This window comes from Ooceraea biroi, chromosome 14, assembly GCF_003672135.1.
Source record: "Ooceraea biroi isolate clonal line C1 chromosome 14, Obir_v5.4, whole genome shotgun sequence".
NCBI lineage: Eukaryota > Metazoa > Arthropoda > Insecta > Hymenoptera > Formicidae > Ooceraea > Ooceraea biroi.
The window spans coordinates 5,569,225-5,588,209 of record NC_039519.1 but is presented as its reverse complement, the minus strand read 5'-3'; the positions used below and the strand labels follow the sequence as shown (position 1 = coordinate 5,588,209).

Below are 18,985 nucleotides of genomic sequence, written 5' to 3'. Positions count from 1 at the left end.
GAAACGTTTCTCCTAACGTTTTTTCGTTGGACATTTTTCTCCTAAATAAACGTTTCAATAAAATGGTTATGAAACGTTACGGCAAAACGTTTATGAAACGGTTTTGAAACCAATGTGTGCTGCCTGGGATATATATATATATATATATATATATATATATATAAATAATTTCTATTATACATTCGCGCGATTCGAACATATTTCCTAGTCAAGAAGTTAACACGCCTTTTTTAGAATAGGATTCATGAGAAAAGAATATATTTAAACAGAACTCTATTTTCAATCCGTCTTATTTATTGATATAATAATTTAATTGCTTAATTTACATGCTGAAAGGGAACGTTTAGAGAGATTATTTGAATTTAAGCATTCAGATATCGCGATATCGAGATCCGCGGATATTGCGTCGCGATTTGAAGATGTAACAGCACGATTCAAATACGACGGAAAACAACGTCCTCGCGAGTCCCGACCATAAACATACACAGGGTGTCCCGAATTTAAATGTCCAAACTTCGGGAGCGTGTAGGGGATGATAAATGAAAAATAAAAAGTCCTTTAGAGATACGCTCGTTTTTACTTCGTTTTGGAAAAATCGCAAAAAAGAAAACGTAGATTTCATGCAGCGATGACTCGTCGCTCCGGAATTCTTCTGTTTGAAAATCGGCGCGCATCTCTCGCACCGCCTCCCTAGCATTACCGTCACAGAAACCATACACGAAAACCATATCAGCATATTCAACGTTAGAACATGTACGCGGCATTGTCACAGGAGTAATTCACTCGGTGGCTTCTGATGAGTAACTGACGAATTTATAGGAGAGAAGCAGAAATGTAAACAAACAAAGGAAGTGCGAGAGTATGCGCGGCGCCGATTTTCAAGCAGAAGAATTCCGGAGCGACGAGTCATCGCTGCATGAAATCTACGTTTTCTTTTTTGCGATTTTCCAAAACGAAGTAAAAACGAGCATATCTCCAAGGACTTTTTATTTTTGGTTTATCATCCCCTACACGCTCCCGAAGTTTGGACATTTAAATTCGGGACACCCTGTATAATACAGTAGACTAACGTATACATATAATAGACTGCGCGATCTATGGAGCAATTGGAGAGAGGATGGAGAGACAAAAATAGTGCTCTCTCTCTTTCCCTGTCATAATATTCTAGGAGGGAGCGATATCGAGGAAAACAACCGATTGTGAGATGGAGAGCGAGTGAGTGAGCGAGAGGGGCAACCGCCCCTCGTCTTTTGTTCTTACCCACTGTACTCTCGAACCGGAAAATCCGCGCTGTTATCCTCTCTCGCGTATGTTGGATCCCCTGCTTAATATGGGCGCGCAGTTTACTATATACGTTAGTCATCGGCGCGTTTTTCGCGCTGTTGTTCGTTTCTATCAGTCCGAAAGTGCTTTGAGGTTCGGGTGGACGCGATCTAGCGTCAAGCATAAAACGTTGCGTCCTATCGTTTTCTTCCTGTATATAACGCCGTACACAACCACCGAGTCATATTTCGTCAGGTGAGGCGCCTTGTTTTCTTTGGGTAAATTACGGCAGCGAAATTTCTGCCGATTTATCGGTGTCTTTTACACAGGCGACGAGTGTTAATTGCCTTGCCGTGGGGATGGATTTCGAGATCTCTTTCTTTCTTTTCCTCCATCACTGTTTTCTTATTTTTCTTCCTCTTTTGTGTTAATTATGCCAAGTATCGAAATTTCTAGCTCTTACATTTAGTGTAAAACTGTCTTATTTATTGCTTAAACAGTAATTTAGTCGTCTCAATTACATGAAAAGAAATTAGAAAGATTATTTTATTGGATATTACATATTGCATTTATTTGTTTCAAAACTTGTAGATTTATTTGACACAATATGGAATCACAATATATAATGACGACCAATATGAACATTGTTCAGAAGGAAAATCTACGAACAAATGCGACAGATTGCATTTGTTATAGACCACATTGTAACATAATTTGCAATGGTTGTGGCTTCTGGACCAAGGGGAGAGTCAGATACATGTGTCCCCAGCATCCTAAGGTTAGTACAGCAACATTATAATTTTTGCAATCAGGATTTGGCTAAAGCCTATTGCAGAGCATGAAAGAGTGTAACGATTAATCAGCTTGCACGTGTTAACTGCACAGAAGAAGGAAAATGTTGATTCGCTGCTGCATAAATCTCATATTATTCCCTAGAGTTACCGTATCCTCTGTGCATGAGACATTAAGAGGGGAGCCTGCTTTAGAACGCTGAAAATAAGGTATATTTTACGAATTGGTTTTGGAGAAACTATACAGCGGATCATTATAAAACTTTGATGCATTTATTAGTACATGTTTAAAGATAAAAAAAATTATTTTTTGATTTGAATATATCGCCTGTAGAGGTCGTCCTGGAGGCATCTTAGTGCAGCCGGCATTGTAAATTGGTGAGCATTCTCCTGCCTCCAAATTTCATCCAAACTGAAAAATTGAAATATTTTCTCGTTATTTATGAATTCCCATCGTCGATGAACCAAAGAGAGAAGAAAAAAGTTGAAAAGTGCCAAAATGGTGGAGCTTAGAACACAAAAGTACGATTTTTAGGCAAAGTTTTTGAACTTTTTCATGCAAAAGTAATTGTCTAACTTAATGTTTTTATGAATATTAAAGGTTCATCGACGATGGGAATTCATAAATAACGAGAAAATATTTCAATTTTTCAGTTTGGATGAAATTTGGAGGCAGGAGAATGCTCACCAATTTACAATGCCGGCTGCACTAAAATGCCTCCAGGACGACCTCTACAGGCGATATATTCAAATCAAAAAATAATTTTTTTATCTTTAAACATGTACTAATAAATGCATCAAAGTTTTATGCATTTATTAGTACATGTTTAAAGATAAAAAAATTATTTTTGATTTAAATATATCGCCTGTAGAGGTCGTCCTGGAGAAATCTTAGTGCAGCCGCGTCGCCGGCATTGCAAATTGGTGAGCATTCTCCTGCCTCCAAATTTCGTCCAAACTGAAAAATTGAAATATGTTCTCGTTATTTATGAATTCCCATCGTCGATGAACCAAAGAGAGAAGAAAAAAGTTGAAAAGTGCCAAAATGGTGGAGCTTAGAACACAAAAGTACGATTTTTAGGCAAAGTTTTTGAACTTTTTCATGCAAAAGTAATTGTCTAACTTAATGTTTTTATGAATATTAAAGGTTCATCGACGATGGGAATTCATAAATAACGAGAAAATATTTCAATTTTTCAGTTTGGATGAAATTTGGAGGCAGGAGAATGCTCACCAATTTACAATGCCGGCTGCACAAGATGCCTCCAGGATGACCTCTACAGACGATATATTCAAATCAAAAAATAATTTTTTTATCTTTAAACATGTACTAATAAATGTATCAAAGTTTTATGCATTTATTAGTACATGTTTGAAGATAAAAACAATTATTTTTTTATTTGAATATTCGCTTGTAGAGGTCGTCCTGGAGAAATCTTAGTGCAGCCGCGTCGCCGGCATTGCAAATTGGTGAACATTCTCCTGCCTCCAAATTTCGTCCAAACTGAAAAATTGAAATATGTTCTCGTTATTTATGAATTCCCATCGTCGATGAACCAAAGAGAGAAGAAAAAAGTTTAAAAGTGCCAAAATGGTGGAGCTTAGAACACAAAAGTACGATTTTTAGGCAAAGTTGTTGAACTTTTTCATGCAAAAGTAATTGTTTAACTTAATGTTTTTATGAATATTAAAGGTTCATCGACGATGGGAATTCATAAATAACGAGAAAATATTTCAATTTTTCAGTTTGGATGAAATTTGGAGGCAGGAGAATGCTCACCAATTTACAATGCCGGCTGCACTAAAATGCCTCCAGGACGACCTCTACAGGCGATATATTCAAATCAAAAAATAATTTTTTTATCTTTAAACATGTACTAATAAATGCATCAAAGTTTTATGCATTTATTAGTACATGTTTAAAGATAAAAAAATTATTTTTGATTTAAATATATCGCCTGTAGAGGTCGTCCTGGAGAAATCTTAGTGCAGCCGCGTCGCCGGCATTGCAAATTGGTGAGCATTCTCCTGCCTCCAAATTTCGTCCAAACTGAAAAATTGAAATATGTTCTTGTTATTTATGAATTCCCATCGTCGATGAACCAAAGAGAGAAGAAAAAAGTTGAAAAGTGCCAAAATGGTGGAGCTTAGAACACAAAAGTACGATTTTTAGGCAAAGTGTTTGAACTTTTTCGTGCAAAAGTAATTGTCTAACTTAATGTTTTTATGAATATTAAAGGTTCATCGACGATGGGAATTCATAAATAACGAGAAAATATTTCAATTTTTCAGTTTGGATGAAATTTGGAGGCAGGAGAATGCTCACCAATTTACAATGCCGGCTGCACTAAGATGCCTCCAGGACGACCTCTACAGACGATATATTCAAATCAAAAAATAATTTTTTTATCTTTAAACATGTACTAATAAATGCATCAAAGTTTTATGCATTTATTAGTACATGTTTGAAGATAAAAAAAATTATTTTTGATTTGAATATTCGCTTGTAGAGGTCGTCCTGGAGAAATCTTAGTGCAGCCGCGTCGCCGGCATTGCAAATTGGTGAGCATTCTCCTGCCTCCAAATTTCGTCTAAACTGAAAAGTTGAAATATGTTCTCGTTATTTATGAATTCCCATCGTCGTTGAACCAAAGAGAGAAGAAAAAAGTTGAAAAGTGCCAAAATGGTGGAGCTTAGAACACAAAAGTACGATTTTTAGGCAAAGTTTTTGAACTTTTTCATGCAAAAGTAATTGTCTAACTTAATGTTTTTATGAATATTAAAGGTTCATCGACGATGGGAATTCATAAATAACGAGAAAATATTTCAATTTTTCAGTTTGGATGAAATTTGGAGGCAGGAGAATGCTCACCAATTTACAATGCCGGCTGCACTAAGATGCCTCCAGGACGACCTCTACAGGCGATATATTCAAATCAAAAAATAATTTTTTTTATCTTTAAACATGTACTAATAAATGCATCAAAGTTTTATAATGATCCGCTGTATAGTTTCTCCAAAACAATTCGTAAAATTATACCTTATTTTCAACGTTCTAAAGCAGGCTTCCCCCTTAAATTGCATTGTTTCTTCTGTTTTGTTTTAATTGTTAATAATATTAGATTAACAATATTATGATAGTTAATATCATCTGTATCTCTTATTTTATTATTATATCATATTATTTGATTTTCTGATTTTTGTTGTACAGATCGTCTTCCTGCACGACCATGCTCAGTGTCCACGTTGCAGAAGCTATAGCTTCATGCTGACCGAGATGTGAGAGAACGTATTCTATAAAAAGTATTCTTTTCTTAAAAAGTTGATTTTTTTGTTAAGGTTTTCCTATTAAGTGCCTATAAAATACGAAATTTAAGACTGATTAGCGTAAAGTATTAGCATATATTAAGTATGTTAAAAAGTAGGAAGCAGGTTTTTATCTCTTGCATTCAGCGACAGTACTTTTATAGATTTTCGACTTCCTACGTAAATATAATCATCTTGAATGGGAAAATATTGATTTGCATTGTTCATTTGCATATCTCGTTTATTTGAATAATATGCAAGTTAACGTACTTAGTTAAAAGTTAGCGTCAAACCAAATAGAGATATATATCAAAATGTCTTCAATTTTTCAAAGAGAAAAAGATATATTTATGAAACGTGTCTTCATACGTGGTTTTGTATGTAATTATTAAATAAAGTATTAAGTATGTTAAAAAAGAGAGTAGGAAGCAGGTTTTTATCTCCTGCGTTCAGCGACAGTATTTTTATATATTTTAGACTTCCTACATAAATATAATTATCTTAAATGGGAAAATATTTATTTCCTTTGTTTGCATATCTCGTTTATTCGAGCAATATGCGAATTGATGTATTCGGTTAAAAATATATTTAGTTAGAAAAAGTTAGACTTTTTTTTAATCTCGAAACGTTTTATTCAGTCGTATTATTTTTTAATCTCGAAATGGTTTATTCAATCGTACGTTAGTACTTTCTATTTTTAGATAGTTCTAAAAATAGAAATTAACTGTTTCGAATTGTATTACTCAAAACCAAAACTAGTTCAATATTTCAGCAATATAATTTGCAAATTAAAATTTATCTAAACTTTTACTGCTTAAAAATAAGTAGCGAAACTTGATCTGGCTTGCGAATATAAACTTGAAAATAAAAGTTTCATTTTATTTGCATGATTGTGTACTATGAAAATGTAAATTGCAGCTGACCACATATTGAGTCGTACTACTCGTAGCTCACTTTCCTCACGAGACGGTGGAGTCTTGTAGTGGAGGTTTTAAGAACTAATATGAAGACTTCAAGCTCTAGGGATTAAAAGTATAGAGCATCTGCATTATCACGATCTGATTAACAGTTACCGGCACTCGATCACCAGATGCTTTATTTTCGTAACATTATTGTATGTTTAGTATATATTTTATTTTTCATTAAGTTATGTAATTTAAGATTAATTAAAAAACATACCTGATCGACAGAAATTTGCGTAAAAGATTGGACTGATTAAAAGTTTCAGTTACATATAGTATTTTAATTTTAATAGCGTAGAATAGAAAGCTTTCATTTTAAAGCACTAAAGTGCCAAGAAATTAAGATGGATTAAAAGAGTCAAATTAATTTATTTTTTCAAGATATAGATTAAGTATTTGGACTTAAATATTAAGACTGGAACTTAACGGCGGATCAGATAATTTTTTTTCGTAAATTATACTGTTCAGATAATAAATAAATTTCTTTTTCAAAAATATGCTTTTGCTAACAATTATGTGTTCGATTAATTATTCAAAAACTGTTAGGAAAGATTCAAGAATAAATAACAGTTCTTTTTGCCCTCCACAGTTGTATTTGGTGACCTAGATTACAATGAAAATATCTGGATATAACATTGACATACGAGATAGTTCTCAATAAATTGCTTAAGTTTAGCTATTTAAGATACACATAGTACTGTATACATATGTAGATGACACGATGCAGCATGATTTCGTAATATTCGATTCAGTCACTAACAATTAACATTTAATATTCGCATCATTTTGCATATCTTGTTTATAGTTCTCTTTAATTTATACACGTAGAATATATATATGATATATAATAACGCACTGACTATATATGTATATATATATATATAATATACAAAAACATATATACATAGATATATATTTGCTTTTGTATTATGGCATTACAGAATATAATAATAACGCGTATCGTAATATCGAATGTTGCAAAAATCTGCTCACGGTCAGTGCGTAACGTTTCGATCTTCCTTCTTCGATTATTATTAATATCGCTTAGGATCACGTTAAATTAATTTCTCTTTAAAAGTGATAAAAGTGGCGATGAAGCACCAATAATTTAATTGGATATTGATATTGAAGTACCATAGTTCAAAAATTATGTAAAGATCAATTAAAAAACGTACCTGATCGACAGAAATTTGCGTAAAAAATTGATCGATTAAAAGTTTCAATTTAAAAACATAATTATCAATGAGAAATGATATAATGCTTTCAACGAGTAAAAAAGAAGAGATAAAATGATCTTGTAAAGATTTTGCACGCGTCTTGATCTTTGAGAGAACTTCTTCCTTTGCGCAACTTCCTTGGGAAGAACAGTGATAATGATCGAGCGAGGTACTTCCAACGATGGCTTATCTCGCGTCTCGTCTTTTGTTCGAATTTTTCTGTGGATCAACCTAATACGCGTGATTGGCGACAAAGAGTGCTGCGTCTCCCGCGGCGCCGGCCACACCACCTGCATATTTGCCAAGCGCCGATTCGCTGTTAGCCTATGTGAAAGACAAAACACAATTTTATTTGTAATGTTGCGAATCAGGCAAAAATCTATAAAATTGCAGAACAAGAGTACGAGAAAGTATCTTCAAGAAAATGCGGAATTGGATTTATTTCACTTTTTTAATCTTGTAAAGAATTTCTCATCATTTTATAATTTTGTAACGAAACTTTTATCGCTTCGTTAGTGATTTAATAGAATTTTATTAATTGCAATTAACAAGACAATGACAATAAAGATGAATAAAGTATTAAAAAATGAGTAAAAATGATAATTAAGCCACGGAAAGTTAACATTCAACTTCGATCTATTATACTTACTGTCACGGAAAACGAAAACAAGATTTTTTTAATAGGCGTGCGATTTGACGTAGAGAGAGGTACCAGCGGCTTTGCTAGAAACGCTGCCGGCGACGTATTTGCCTTGGCAAGCTGCAGCATTTGCCTAAACAAGCACACATTACATAGACATGCAAAGAAATATGCGTCACTTCATGGCCTCAAGTGCTCCAAGTGATTATAATATTGGGTCATTAAGTATGAAACTTTACAAATGTAAAAGCGCCATCTTTAACATTTGTTACCTCAAATTTGGCGCCAGACGTCAGTATCAGGTTAGGTTAGTGTGGTAGATGTATGTTCGCTCTTCAAATGTCATATTTGTTTGTTCAAATATCTTCATTAGTTTTATTGGTGGATTCTTTGTTATAGAACCATGGAAAAGTCCAAAATTCGTGTGACTTATGAATGAGTTCCGCCGTGGAACCACAGTGTCGGAGACAGCTCGTAATATCAACGCTGTATTTGGTGAAGGTTCAACTACTAAAGCAACGGTGGGCAATTGGTTCAAAAACTTCAGAGATGGAGATTTCAGCCTCGCTAATGAGCCACGTGGAAGACCAAAGACGAAGGTGGATAATGATCACTCGAGAGCCGTAGTAGAGTCCGATCCGCCTCAAAGTACACGTGAATTGGCATCGATATTCAATGTTTCCATACCCACCATATTGGTTCATTTAGCTGCAATTGGTAAGATAAAGAAGTTGGACAAATGGGTCCCGCACGAATCGACCGATGCGCAGCAGGCGCAACGTCTAGAGGCTTCCCTTTCTTTGCTTTCCCGTCACAAAAATGAATCTTTTTTTAATCGAATTGTGACCTGCGATGAAAAGTGGATACTCTACGACAATCGTAAACGCTCACATCAGTGGTTGAACGCTGATGAACCACCGAGACATCACGCGAAACCCAACGTTACACAGAAGAAGCTTATGGTGACTGTTTGGTGGTCCGGGTCAGGTGTTATCTACTACAACTTTATGAAACCTGGTACATCGATAACGGCTGAAGTATATCGCAAGCAACTGGACGAAATGATGCAACAACTTGCTATTAAACAACCGAAATTGGTCAATCGGTCAATGCCAATCCTGTTGCATGATAATGCTCGACCGCACACTGCACGACTGACCGTGGCAAAGCTACGGGAGTTGTAATTGGAAACTCTCCGTCATCCACCATATTCACCAGATCTATCACCTACCGACTATCACTTCTTCCGGAATTTGGACAACTTGTTGGTGGGACAATTCTTCAATTCTCAACAGGCAGTCGAAACAGCCTTCCGCGACTTCATCGATTCCCGTACTCCTGGCTTCTATAGTAGAGGCACAGACCAACTACCACTAAAATGGCAGAAGTGTGTAGATAACATGGGCGCATACTTCGATTGAAAATAAATCATGTCCATGTGCCAAAAAATGCAAAAGTTTATGTTCTATTTGTAAAGTTTCATACTTAATGACCCAATACGTAGATAACTGCCACGCATAGAGAATCATCAGATTTCGCACTATTAAAAAAAATTGCTTGCAATGGGGGAAAGTGCAAAGATAATTCAATATAAAAACAAAAAACATTCATTGTAAAATTTCGAACAGACAGCTAGTGCTATAGGCTACTAACTCATACGCAGACAGTGAATGAAACGTACATATCAAACGTGAATAGTTATAACGTAAAGCAAAACTAATTTATGCATGCAATTTGATCAGATATCTATTACACAATGTGGCAATAATTAAACAACGATAAAATTAGTCTAGCTATTTAGGTGACACACACATATAACTCTCAATGACTACAGCAGAAGTAAATTTTACGCGTATGTTTAATTAAAGAAAATAATAAAATCAGAAAAATAAAAATTATTCTTACATGACTCTTGTTCTCTAGTTATTTCAAAATATATATATTAAATATTGCCCTCCAATCTGTTAACGTTAATTACAACACATTGCTTTAAATAAATCATAACATTGCTATTCTGCAATATGTTGTCCAAAATAGCAATAGCAGTTGAGAGTTAAGTACAATTGATCTAAGATAACGAACAACTCAAAGAATTTTTAATGATGTAAATTCACTTAAAATATTTATTTATTTATTTACCTTAGCCCTCTTAATTAATTCCTCCTGGCCAGCAGCAACTTTGTCGGCCTTGCCTTGCCAAGCGCGAAGTACGGAGGCCTGAAGGGCACGTCCATAACTGAAGGTCAATGCCCAGGGCTTCTTCGCTGGGAACTTGTTGATGGCATCCAGGTTGACTGATGCCTCCTCCTCGGACTGACCACCGCTGAGGAAGGTAATACCGGGTACCGCGGGTGGCACGGTACGCATCAACGCCGTCACCGTTGCGGCGGCGATTTCCTGGGGAGTCGCTCTCGTCGGGCAGCTTTGACCGGGCGTCACCATGTTGGGCTTCAGTAGCGTTCCCTCGAGATATACATGATGATCTGAAAGTGCCTGCAAATAAATACATTAAAACGTTATCCAAAAAAATTAAGCCGCAGTTATGTCAATATAAATTCAACAAGTCTTGTTTTTAAAACTTCTATAACAATTTTTATCTAGACTTCATCAAACAAATTTTTATCCAGGACTTTACAATCGTGCTTTACTGACTATGATAAAAATCTCGAAAGAGGCAAGCATTTGCTATTTTTTTCTCTCGAAGAAACGCTCTCGAGTCGATCGTTACCTTGTAAACGGCTGCCAGGACCTCTTCCGTAACCTGCTGGCAACGGGCGAGATCATGGTCACCATCGGGTAGAATCTCAGGTTCCACAATCGGCACAATTCTGGCACTCTGACAGATGGAGGCGTAGCGGGCCAACACATTAGCGTTCTCCAAGATAGCGAGCTTGCTCGGCGTATCCTTCGTGATCTTCAACACGCATCGCCATTTGGCAAAGTGGCAGCCGTCTTTCTTGTACTGGATGCAACGTGCCTGGAGATCGTCGAGACCCTGGGTCGTACATTCGTTGTCCGTGCCGAAAAGTGGAACAACACCCTTGTCGACTTTGATACCCGGGATAATATTGCGCTGTTTCAGCAGCTCAACGAACGGCGTGCCGTCGTCAGCCTTCTGATAGAGAGTTTCATGGAAAAGTATGACTCCGGAAATGTGCTGCCTGATAACATCCTAAAGAAAGCCGAAAGAACATAATGTATGTTTTTCGTTGCAGCAAAATTCCTTGAAAAGATATTGCGAGCGTCGAAACACTACGCACGATATCTTAAAAAATGCTCTATATAAAAAATTTAAACGAATTAAAAATAGATATTTAACAGAACGGTTAATAAAATTGATAATACACACACATAAGTTAAATATTTATTAAAGTTTATTAAAATTCTCTGTCAATTAATAATTTTGTTTACCTTTGCTGTAGTGAAAAGAAGTTGTCTGTAAGCCCTGCGAGTGTCTTCGGTGTTTTCGACATTGATGTCCTGAAGACGCTTGCCGATCGTCGCGGTCGATTCATCGGCGGCTAGGATACCTCTGCCGGGTGCTACGATTTGTTGCGCGATCGTTTGTAATTCTTTCTTAAGCTCGGGCTCGGCCTTGCTGTACTTTTCTGCAGCCATTTTCTAGAAATGCGAAATCTGTATTAATATAAATATAAAACTGATTTAATATTATTGGGTTGGCCAAAAAGTAATTGCGTTTTTTTTATATAAATAAAAGGCGAATTTTTCATGGGAAACAAAAACTTTATTAAACAATACATTGTCCATTTTGTTTGATTATCTTTTGCCATTTTTCAGGCAACTTTATGATTCCACGCTCAAAAAAGTTCTTATCTTTTTCAGCAAAAAACAATTCCAACAACGATTTGATATCCTCATCAGCAGTCAAGGTTTTACCATTCAAGGCGTTTTGCAAAGAACGAAACGAATGGTAATCTGATGGTGCCAGGTCTGGCGAATATGGTGGATGTGGTAACACATCCCATCCAAGCTGCAACAATTTTTCACGAGTGACCAAACTTGTACGTGGTCTAGCGTTATCGTGGTGAAACACAACACCCTTGCGATTCACCAATTCTCGACGTTTCTGTTTGATGGCAATCCAGTTGACGACAGTATACGTCTGAATGAATGGTTTGATTCCTTGCAAGCAGCTCAAAATACACGATACCTTTAAAGTCCCACCAGACTGACAGCATAATCTTTCTTTGGTGAATATCTGCTTTTCAAGTGCTTTCAGCAGGTTCATCACGCTTGCTCCACCATCTTTTTCGTTTGACGTTGTTGTAGACGATCCATTTTTCGTCTCCTGTTATCATACGTTTCAAAAACGGATCATTTTCCTCACGTTTCAAAAGAGAATCGCAGATGTCAATACGCTTAGTGAGATGAATTTCTTTGAGCTCATGTGCTACCCAAATATCGAGCTTACTAATGTATCCAAGTAGTTTTAAATGCTTTTCAACACTCGATTTCGATACGTTAAGATTCTCAGCAATCTCTCGTGTCGTTAAACGCCGATTGGAATCGATCAGTGCCTTTAGTTTGTCATCATCAATTTCGATTGGCCTTCCTGAGCGTGGTGCATCTTTCACATTAAAATCTCCAGATCGAAATTTAGTAAACGAATTTTGACACTGCCGCAGTTTTAAAGCATCTTCGCCATATACATCAGATAACTTTTTATGAGCTTGCACGGCGTTTTTCCCTTTTCGGAAGTAATAAAAGAAAATATGAGGAAAATGTTCTTTTTGATTTTCCATTTTGAAATGGACGGCAAAGAAACAATTGTTAACGAAATCGTGTACTTTCTTTTTGTAAAACAGGCTTGAACTGTGAGTTGTTAACCTACATAATGAATTTGCGGTTTAGAGTGAAGTTAGTTACATTTCAAGACATGTATGTCTATGTATTGGAAAAAAACGCAATTACTTTTTGGCCAACCCAATATATATTAATATAATATATAATATATAATATATATAATATTGGGTTGGCCAAAAAGTAATTGCGTTTTTTTTATATAAATAAAAGGCGAATTTTTCATGGGAAACAAAAACTTTATTAAACAATACATTGTCCATTTTGTTTGATTATCTTTTGTCATTTTTCAGGCAACTTCATGATTCCGCGCTCAAAAAAGTTCTTATCTTTTTCAGCAAAAAACAATTCCAACAACGATTTGATATCCTCATCAGCAGTCAAGGTTTTACCATTCAAGGCGTTTTGCAAAGAACGAAACGAATGGTAATCTGATGGTGCCAGGTCTGGCGAATATGGTGGATGTGGTAGCACATCCCATCCAAGCTGCAACAATTTTTCACGAGTGACCAAACTTGTACGTGGTCTAGCGTTATCATGGTGAAACACAACACCCTTGCGATTCACCAATTCTCGACGTTTCTGTTTGATGGCAATCCAGTTGACGACAGTATACGTCTGAATGAATGGTTTGATTCCTTGCAAGCAGCTCAAAATACACGATACCTTTAAAGTCCCACCAGACTGACAGCATAATCTTTCTTTGGTGAATATCTGCTTTTCAAGTGCTTTCAGCAGGTTCATCACGCTTGCTCCACCATCTTTTTCGTTTGACGTTGTTGTAGACGATCCATTTTTCGTCTCCTGTTATCATACGTTTCAAAAACGGATCATTTTCCTCACGTTTCAAAAGAGAATCGCAGATGTCAATACGCTTAGTGAGATGAATTTCTTTCAGCTCATGTGGTACCCAAATATCGAGCTTACTAATGTATCCAAGTAGTTTTAAATGGTTTTCAACACTCGATTTCGATATGTTAAGATTCTCAGCAATCTCTCGTGTCGTTAAACGCCGATTCGAATCGATCAGTGCCTTTAGTTTGTCATCATCAATTTCGATTGGCCTTCCTGAGCGTGGTGCATCTTTCACATTAAAATCTCCAGATCGAAATTTAGTAAACGAATTTTGACACTGCCGCAGTTTTAAAGCATCTTCGCCATATACATCAGATAACTTTTTATGAGCTTGCACGGCGTTGTTCCCTTTTCGGAAGTAATAAAAGAAAATATGAGGAAAATGTTCTTTTTGATTTTCCATTTTGAAATCGACGGCAAAGAAACAATTGTTAACGAAATCGTGTACTTTCTTTTTGTAAAACAAGCTTGAACTGTGAGTTGTTAACCTACATAATGAATTTGCGGTTTAGAGTGAAGTTAGTTACATTTCAAGACATGTATGTCTATGTATTGGAAAAAAACGCAATTACTTTTTGGCCAACCCAATATAAGAGAAGTATACAATTCCTCAGAAGACAGAAGACACATGAAAATATCAAGATATATTAATATCTTCATTCGTAATTTTTGAAATCCTTTTCAAATATTTGTTTTTAATCCGAGGATCTCTCTGCTATGTATAGAAAAATGCATTTTACATTAAAAATGGGAATGGAGGGCAATCCGTATGTTTATAATCTCGGAATTTGGCCTTATCGATCTCAAACCCTCAAATTAGGAATGCATAGCAACATCGTTTCCTTACCTCCCAAGAATTTATCGGAATGATGATCGAAGCGATAGCTCCACCGTGGCATCAACTGAATGTGAACGTGAATGCACAGTATCTTGACACCGTTAGATGCATATATGTGCGTACAATGTACGAGACAATGCGACAATAATAGCGCTAATAAATAGGACACATACAGGCTAACAATATAAAAAAATGATCGTCATTTTTACTACAGTGCTATCATAATGACGTCACTGTTGACGAACGCGCTTATCGTCCGCCGGGCCTCGACGGGTAATATTGCACCCCCGAAATCATAACGGGGTGAGTGGCAGATGACTGTGCATTCTCTAACGACAATCAATCGAACACCGATACAAGAAGGAGAGAAAGAGAGAATGAACGAGGAAAACCAGATGATAAACGCGTGACATATCGGGCCCTTAAGAAGGGGTGGGCCCCGCAGAACATGTTCCCCATACAACTACATCTTCCCGGTCCACGTCGCGAGTGCGAGCTAACTCCCGCGCGCGTCCGACACGACCGCGAGTTGCCGACTGTCGTTTTATTCGGTATGCACGCCACCCCCGAGGTGTACTCCCACCATCGCCGATGCAGAGGGTTGGGATGTATGTACCTGGCTGCAGTGCAGTGCCGTAACTGCAAGACAGAAGAATCGGATGAGACGAGGAGGGTAAACGGATCCCGTTTAGGGTTGGCGAAACACGCGTTCTGCATCGTCGTGTTTGAAGAAGAGAAAAGAGAAAGAGAAGGAAGGGAGAAAAAGCGAAAGAGGGTGGGCTAGCCGCAATGCAGCACGCGCAGACGTTCTCGGGGCGCGCTCCGGTATCCCTGAATTCGTATAATCCGAAGATACCGACGTCGCGACGCGAACAACCGACACCGATTTTCTGCAAGCGAAATTTACGCAATTAGTATTCATCAGTGGCGATTAAGTGTTCATTCCTGTCTTTCACCTATTTTCTTTAGTGTCAGTTAAGTTATGGCCCCGTATACATACGTATACGTACTACCCTATGCGCGCAATTTATTCAGGTATATTGGGGTAATTTGACATTTTGTTGAACATTTATATGCGCGCAAGCGAACTTTGCGACTCAAACATTATTATGCTCATTCCTGTTTTGGGAAACTTCCTGGAGTGTAACGATGTCACACTGCGAAGCTAAAGATGAGAATTTACGATTGTGAAGATATATGAGGCCGGAGGGAACGCAAAGTGCATACATGGTGCTACTACGAGGGAGGTTCTTGAGTATGTGGAATTATAAGAGAGCGAGAAAGAAAGTAAACAGAAAAAGATCTAATTTACTATCTTTTTAAAAACAATTTATTGTTTATTTATTAAATATATTGCTTTCATGGTACATATTATACAGGGTGTCCCGGGTTTTAACCGACAAACTGCGGGAGCATATTCTACTAGTGGAAATAAGAAAAAATTCTTATATCGAGTTTGCTTAGAAATGCTTTATTACAAAGTTATAAACCAATATTGAAAAGAAATATGAGATAAGTAACAACGGATTTTTTCACAAAAATAAAAATTATCTACGCAATGATTTAGTGACGCATTTCAAAATGTTGTCCTTGCGCATCGATACAAGCTAGACACCGACGTAGTACAGAATTTGTTACGGTACGACATTCCTGAAAATTTTGTTGCATCTCAGTAACTGAATTAGTAATTCGTTGCTTTAAATCTATCTGGTGCTCTCCTGTTAGGAAATCTACGTTGATACTCTCGTACGGCAGCTCGTGCATTTCCGTCACAGAATCCGTACACGAAATGAATATCGGTGTATTCCTCGTTTGAAAACACTTTTGGCATTCTGATAGTAATTGCTAGTTGACACGACGATTGAAATCTAACGGCTACTGTTGTGAAAGTAACAATCATACTGAATCGTTTCAACATAGTGAACATGAATACACGTGAATACACGTAACATAAACATCTTCGACCTTGCAAATTCTGCACTATGTTCCGTTGTTACTTATCTCATATTTCTTTTCAATATTGGTTTATAACTTTGTAATAAAGCATTTCTAAGCAAACTCGATATAAGAATTTTTTCTTATTTCCACTAGTAGAATATGCTCCCGCAGTTTGTCGGTTAAAACCCGGGACACCCTGTATACAGAGTGTTTCCTCTAACTGTAGCACTTAGAATATCTCTGCTTCCTTTGATGACATGAAAAAAGTCAAAGGACGAAAATTGTTCGATTCAAAGAGACTAGTACTCTGGTACGAAAATTATTTTTTTTAATGTGACCTTTCACAAGATATCAAGGTCATGAACATTTTTTTAAATAAGATGGTATATTTTCCTTAGCGAAATGATGTAGCTTGTAAAAAAACAAATTCAACCATACAGAATATGTTGACCTTCATTTGCACGGAACATACTCAACGAATCATTTCCTGATCGCTGGATTGGACGTGGTGGAAGAATTTCTTGGCCGGCTCGATCACCAGATCTTACGCCTCTTGATTTTTATTTATGGGCAACTTTAAAAAATAAAGTTTACAGTACAGAAGTAATCTCGCTTGAAGATTTAAAGCAACGAATTACTAATTCAGTCACTGAGATGCAACAAAATTTTCAGGAATGTCGTACCGTAACAAATTCTGTACTACGTCGGTGTCTAGCTTGTATCGATGCGCAAGGACAACATTTTGAAATGCGTCACTAAATCATTGCGTAGATAATTTTTATTTTTGTGAAAAATATCCGTTGTTACTTATCTCATATTTCTTTTCAATATTGGTTTATAACTTTGTAATGAAGCATTTCTAAGGAAACTCGATATAAGAATTTTTTCTTATTTCCACTAGTAGAATATGCTCCCGCAGTTTGTCGGTTAAAACCCGGGACACCCTGTATATTGCGAAATTTAACGCAACATTTCCGATGTTTCTACACATCGAACACACAAAATGATACAATTTATATGCGCTTTATAATTGAACAATTTGAGTCAAATCAATCTTCGACAAAAGATTTCAATGAAAACAACTATTTTTATCTTCATTGTGCAAGAGTAATAAACTGCCCGAAATAACTACAGATTTGGACCACAACGCATCACGGTTTTCGAGCACAACAGTAAATATGCTATGTAATCTCGTCGCGTATAATATCTCATAATCCCGGATTATTTCTTTAAATCGCAACAAATCAAGCTTTCTCGCGTAAATCTCCAAATTTTTAGTTTATACTCTAAGATCGTTCTTTTAAACTTTAATTTCGAGTCGTTCTCGATGTATCAAATAACAATGTGAAATGTGGCAAATCGAAAGTAAAATAATCGGAAGCAACTTGTGGATAATGAGCTGTTTACGTGCGATAATGTCATCGTCTTGTAACATTTTAACGTAATGTTATTCGAAAAGTATCACGTGTGTTGCGCGATATTATGTAAATCGCTTTTTCATATTATGACGTAATATGATAAAGTTGTTTGCCAAATTGCCACACATAGTTCATCGAATCAGTCAGAGATACGTCATTACGTTCACTCGATTACAAGTATGAAAATAAGTTTACAGAATTCCTCGTTCACAGATATTGCCGTAAGTGTATTTCACGTTTCCTGGAACCACAATACAAAAATTGTTATAACATAGAGGATAAGTTAAACGAGAATAATAAACTTGGTTGCATTATATTGCACTGTACTGTTTTCTTAATCATTTAATGCACAGTTGGTTGAAACGGTATTAATAAAAAATACAATTAAAGAGACACGCATATTAAAGAGATAAAAATAACAAATGTACTTCTGTCGCTCTTATGGATACTTATTAACCGAACGTTAAGTCGATTGGAACACCTTGAGATCGGAGGAAGTGACATATATTGGGTCGTCCGGAAAGTTCGTGCCGATTTTTAATAGATGGCGTTGGAACATGTCTGAATATATCAATGTTATTGAAAACATACGATGTATATACATATGCTTAAAGGTGACATTTCAACGCATCTTTAGGAAAAAAGTTGTTTCAGATAAATTGATTCGTGTCAGTTTTGTACTCTTTTGAAGATGGAAGAAAACAAAGAACATTTTAGACACTTGATGCTTTTCTATTACCGGAAAGACAAAAATGCCTCACAAGCAACAAATTCGATATGTTCTGTTTACGGAGAAGGCGCTTTAGCTGAAAGAACCGTACGTAAGTGGTTCGCTAAGTTTAGAGCTGGTGATTTTAACCTTAAAGACCAAGAACGCTCGAGCAGACCCTCTACTACTGATGATGACCAAATCAAGACACTGATCGAGAATAACCC

The 18,985-nt window shown here is 36.4% G+C and overlaps 2 protein-coding genes across 4 annotated transcripts in view; one reads left to right on the top strand and one right to left on the bottom strand.

The window, feature by feature from the left end:
• Positions 1-1,148: 1,148 nt before the first annotated feature.
• LOC105274801 lies at positions 1,149-7,207 on the top strand. Its single transcript, XM_011331236.3, has 4 exons — positions 1,149-1,518; positions 1,855-2,041; positions 5,266-5,333; positions 6,279-7,207. Exons 2-4 carry the CDS (start codon positions 1,871-1,873, stop codon positions 6,280-6,282), a joined length of 243 nt encoding a protein of 80 aa, XP_011329538.1. The 5' UTR covers positions 1,149-1,518; positions 1,855-1,870; the 3' UTR covers positions 6,283-7,207.
• LOC105274802 (fructose-bisphosphate aldolase) overlaps positions 6,901-18,985 on the bottom strand; it is a 26,177-nt gene continuing 14,092 nt past the window's right edge. Inside the window, exons 1-6 of one of the 3 annotated variants that reach the window (XM_011331239.3) lie at positions 14,703-15,193; positions 11,591-11,800; positions 10,908-11,351; positions 10,319-10,672; positions 8,189-8,312; positions 6,901-7,863 (exon numbers count right to left, since the gene is read on the bottom strand). In XM_011331239.3, the coding sequence (XP_011329541.2) occupies positions 8,217-8,312; positions 10,319-10,672; positions 10,908-11,351; positions 11,591-11,797 (1,101 nt within the window). In that variant the 5' untranslated portion in view covers positions 11,798-11,800; positions 14,703-15,193 and the 3' untranslated portion in view covers positions 6,901-7,863; positions 8,189-8,216. Of the gene's footprint in view, positions 7,864-8,188; positions 8,313-10,318; positions 10,673-10,907; positions 11,352-11,590; positions 11,801-14,702; positions 15,194-18,985 lie in introns of those variants that run through there. The other 2 variants (XM_011331238.3, XM_011331240.3) reach the window with 2 other exon arrangements.

Bases quoted from the DNA above. Each gene is read 5' to 3' on its own strand.
- LOC105274801 (XM_011331236.3), top strand. From the start codon at position 1,871: ATGGAATCACAATATATAATGACGACCAATATGAACATTGTTCAGAAG. The intron at 2,042-5,265 runs GTTAGTACAGCA...TTTGTTGTACAG, and splicing joins TGTGTCCCCAGCATCCTAAG to ATCGTCTTCCTGCACGACCA.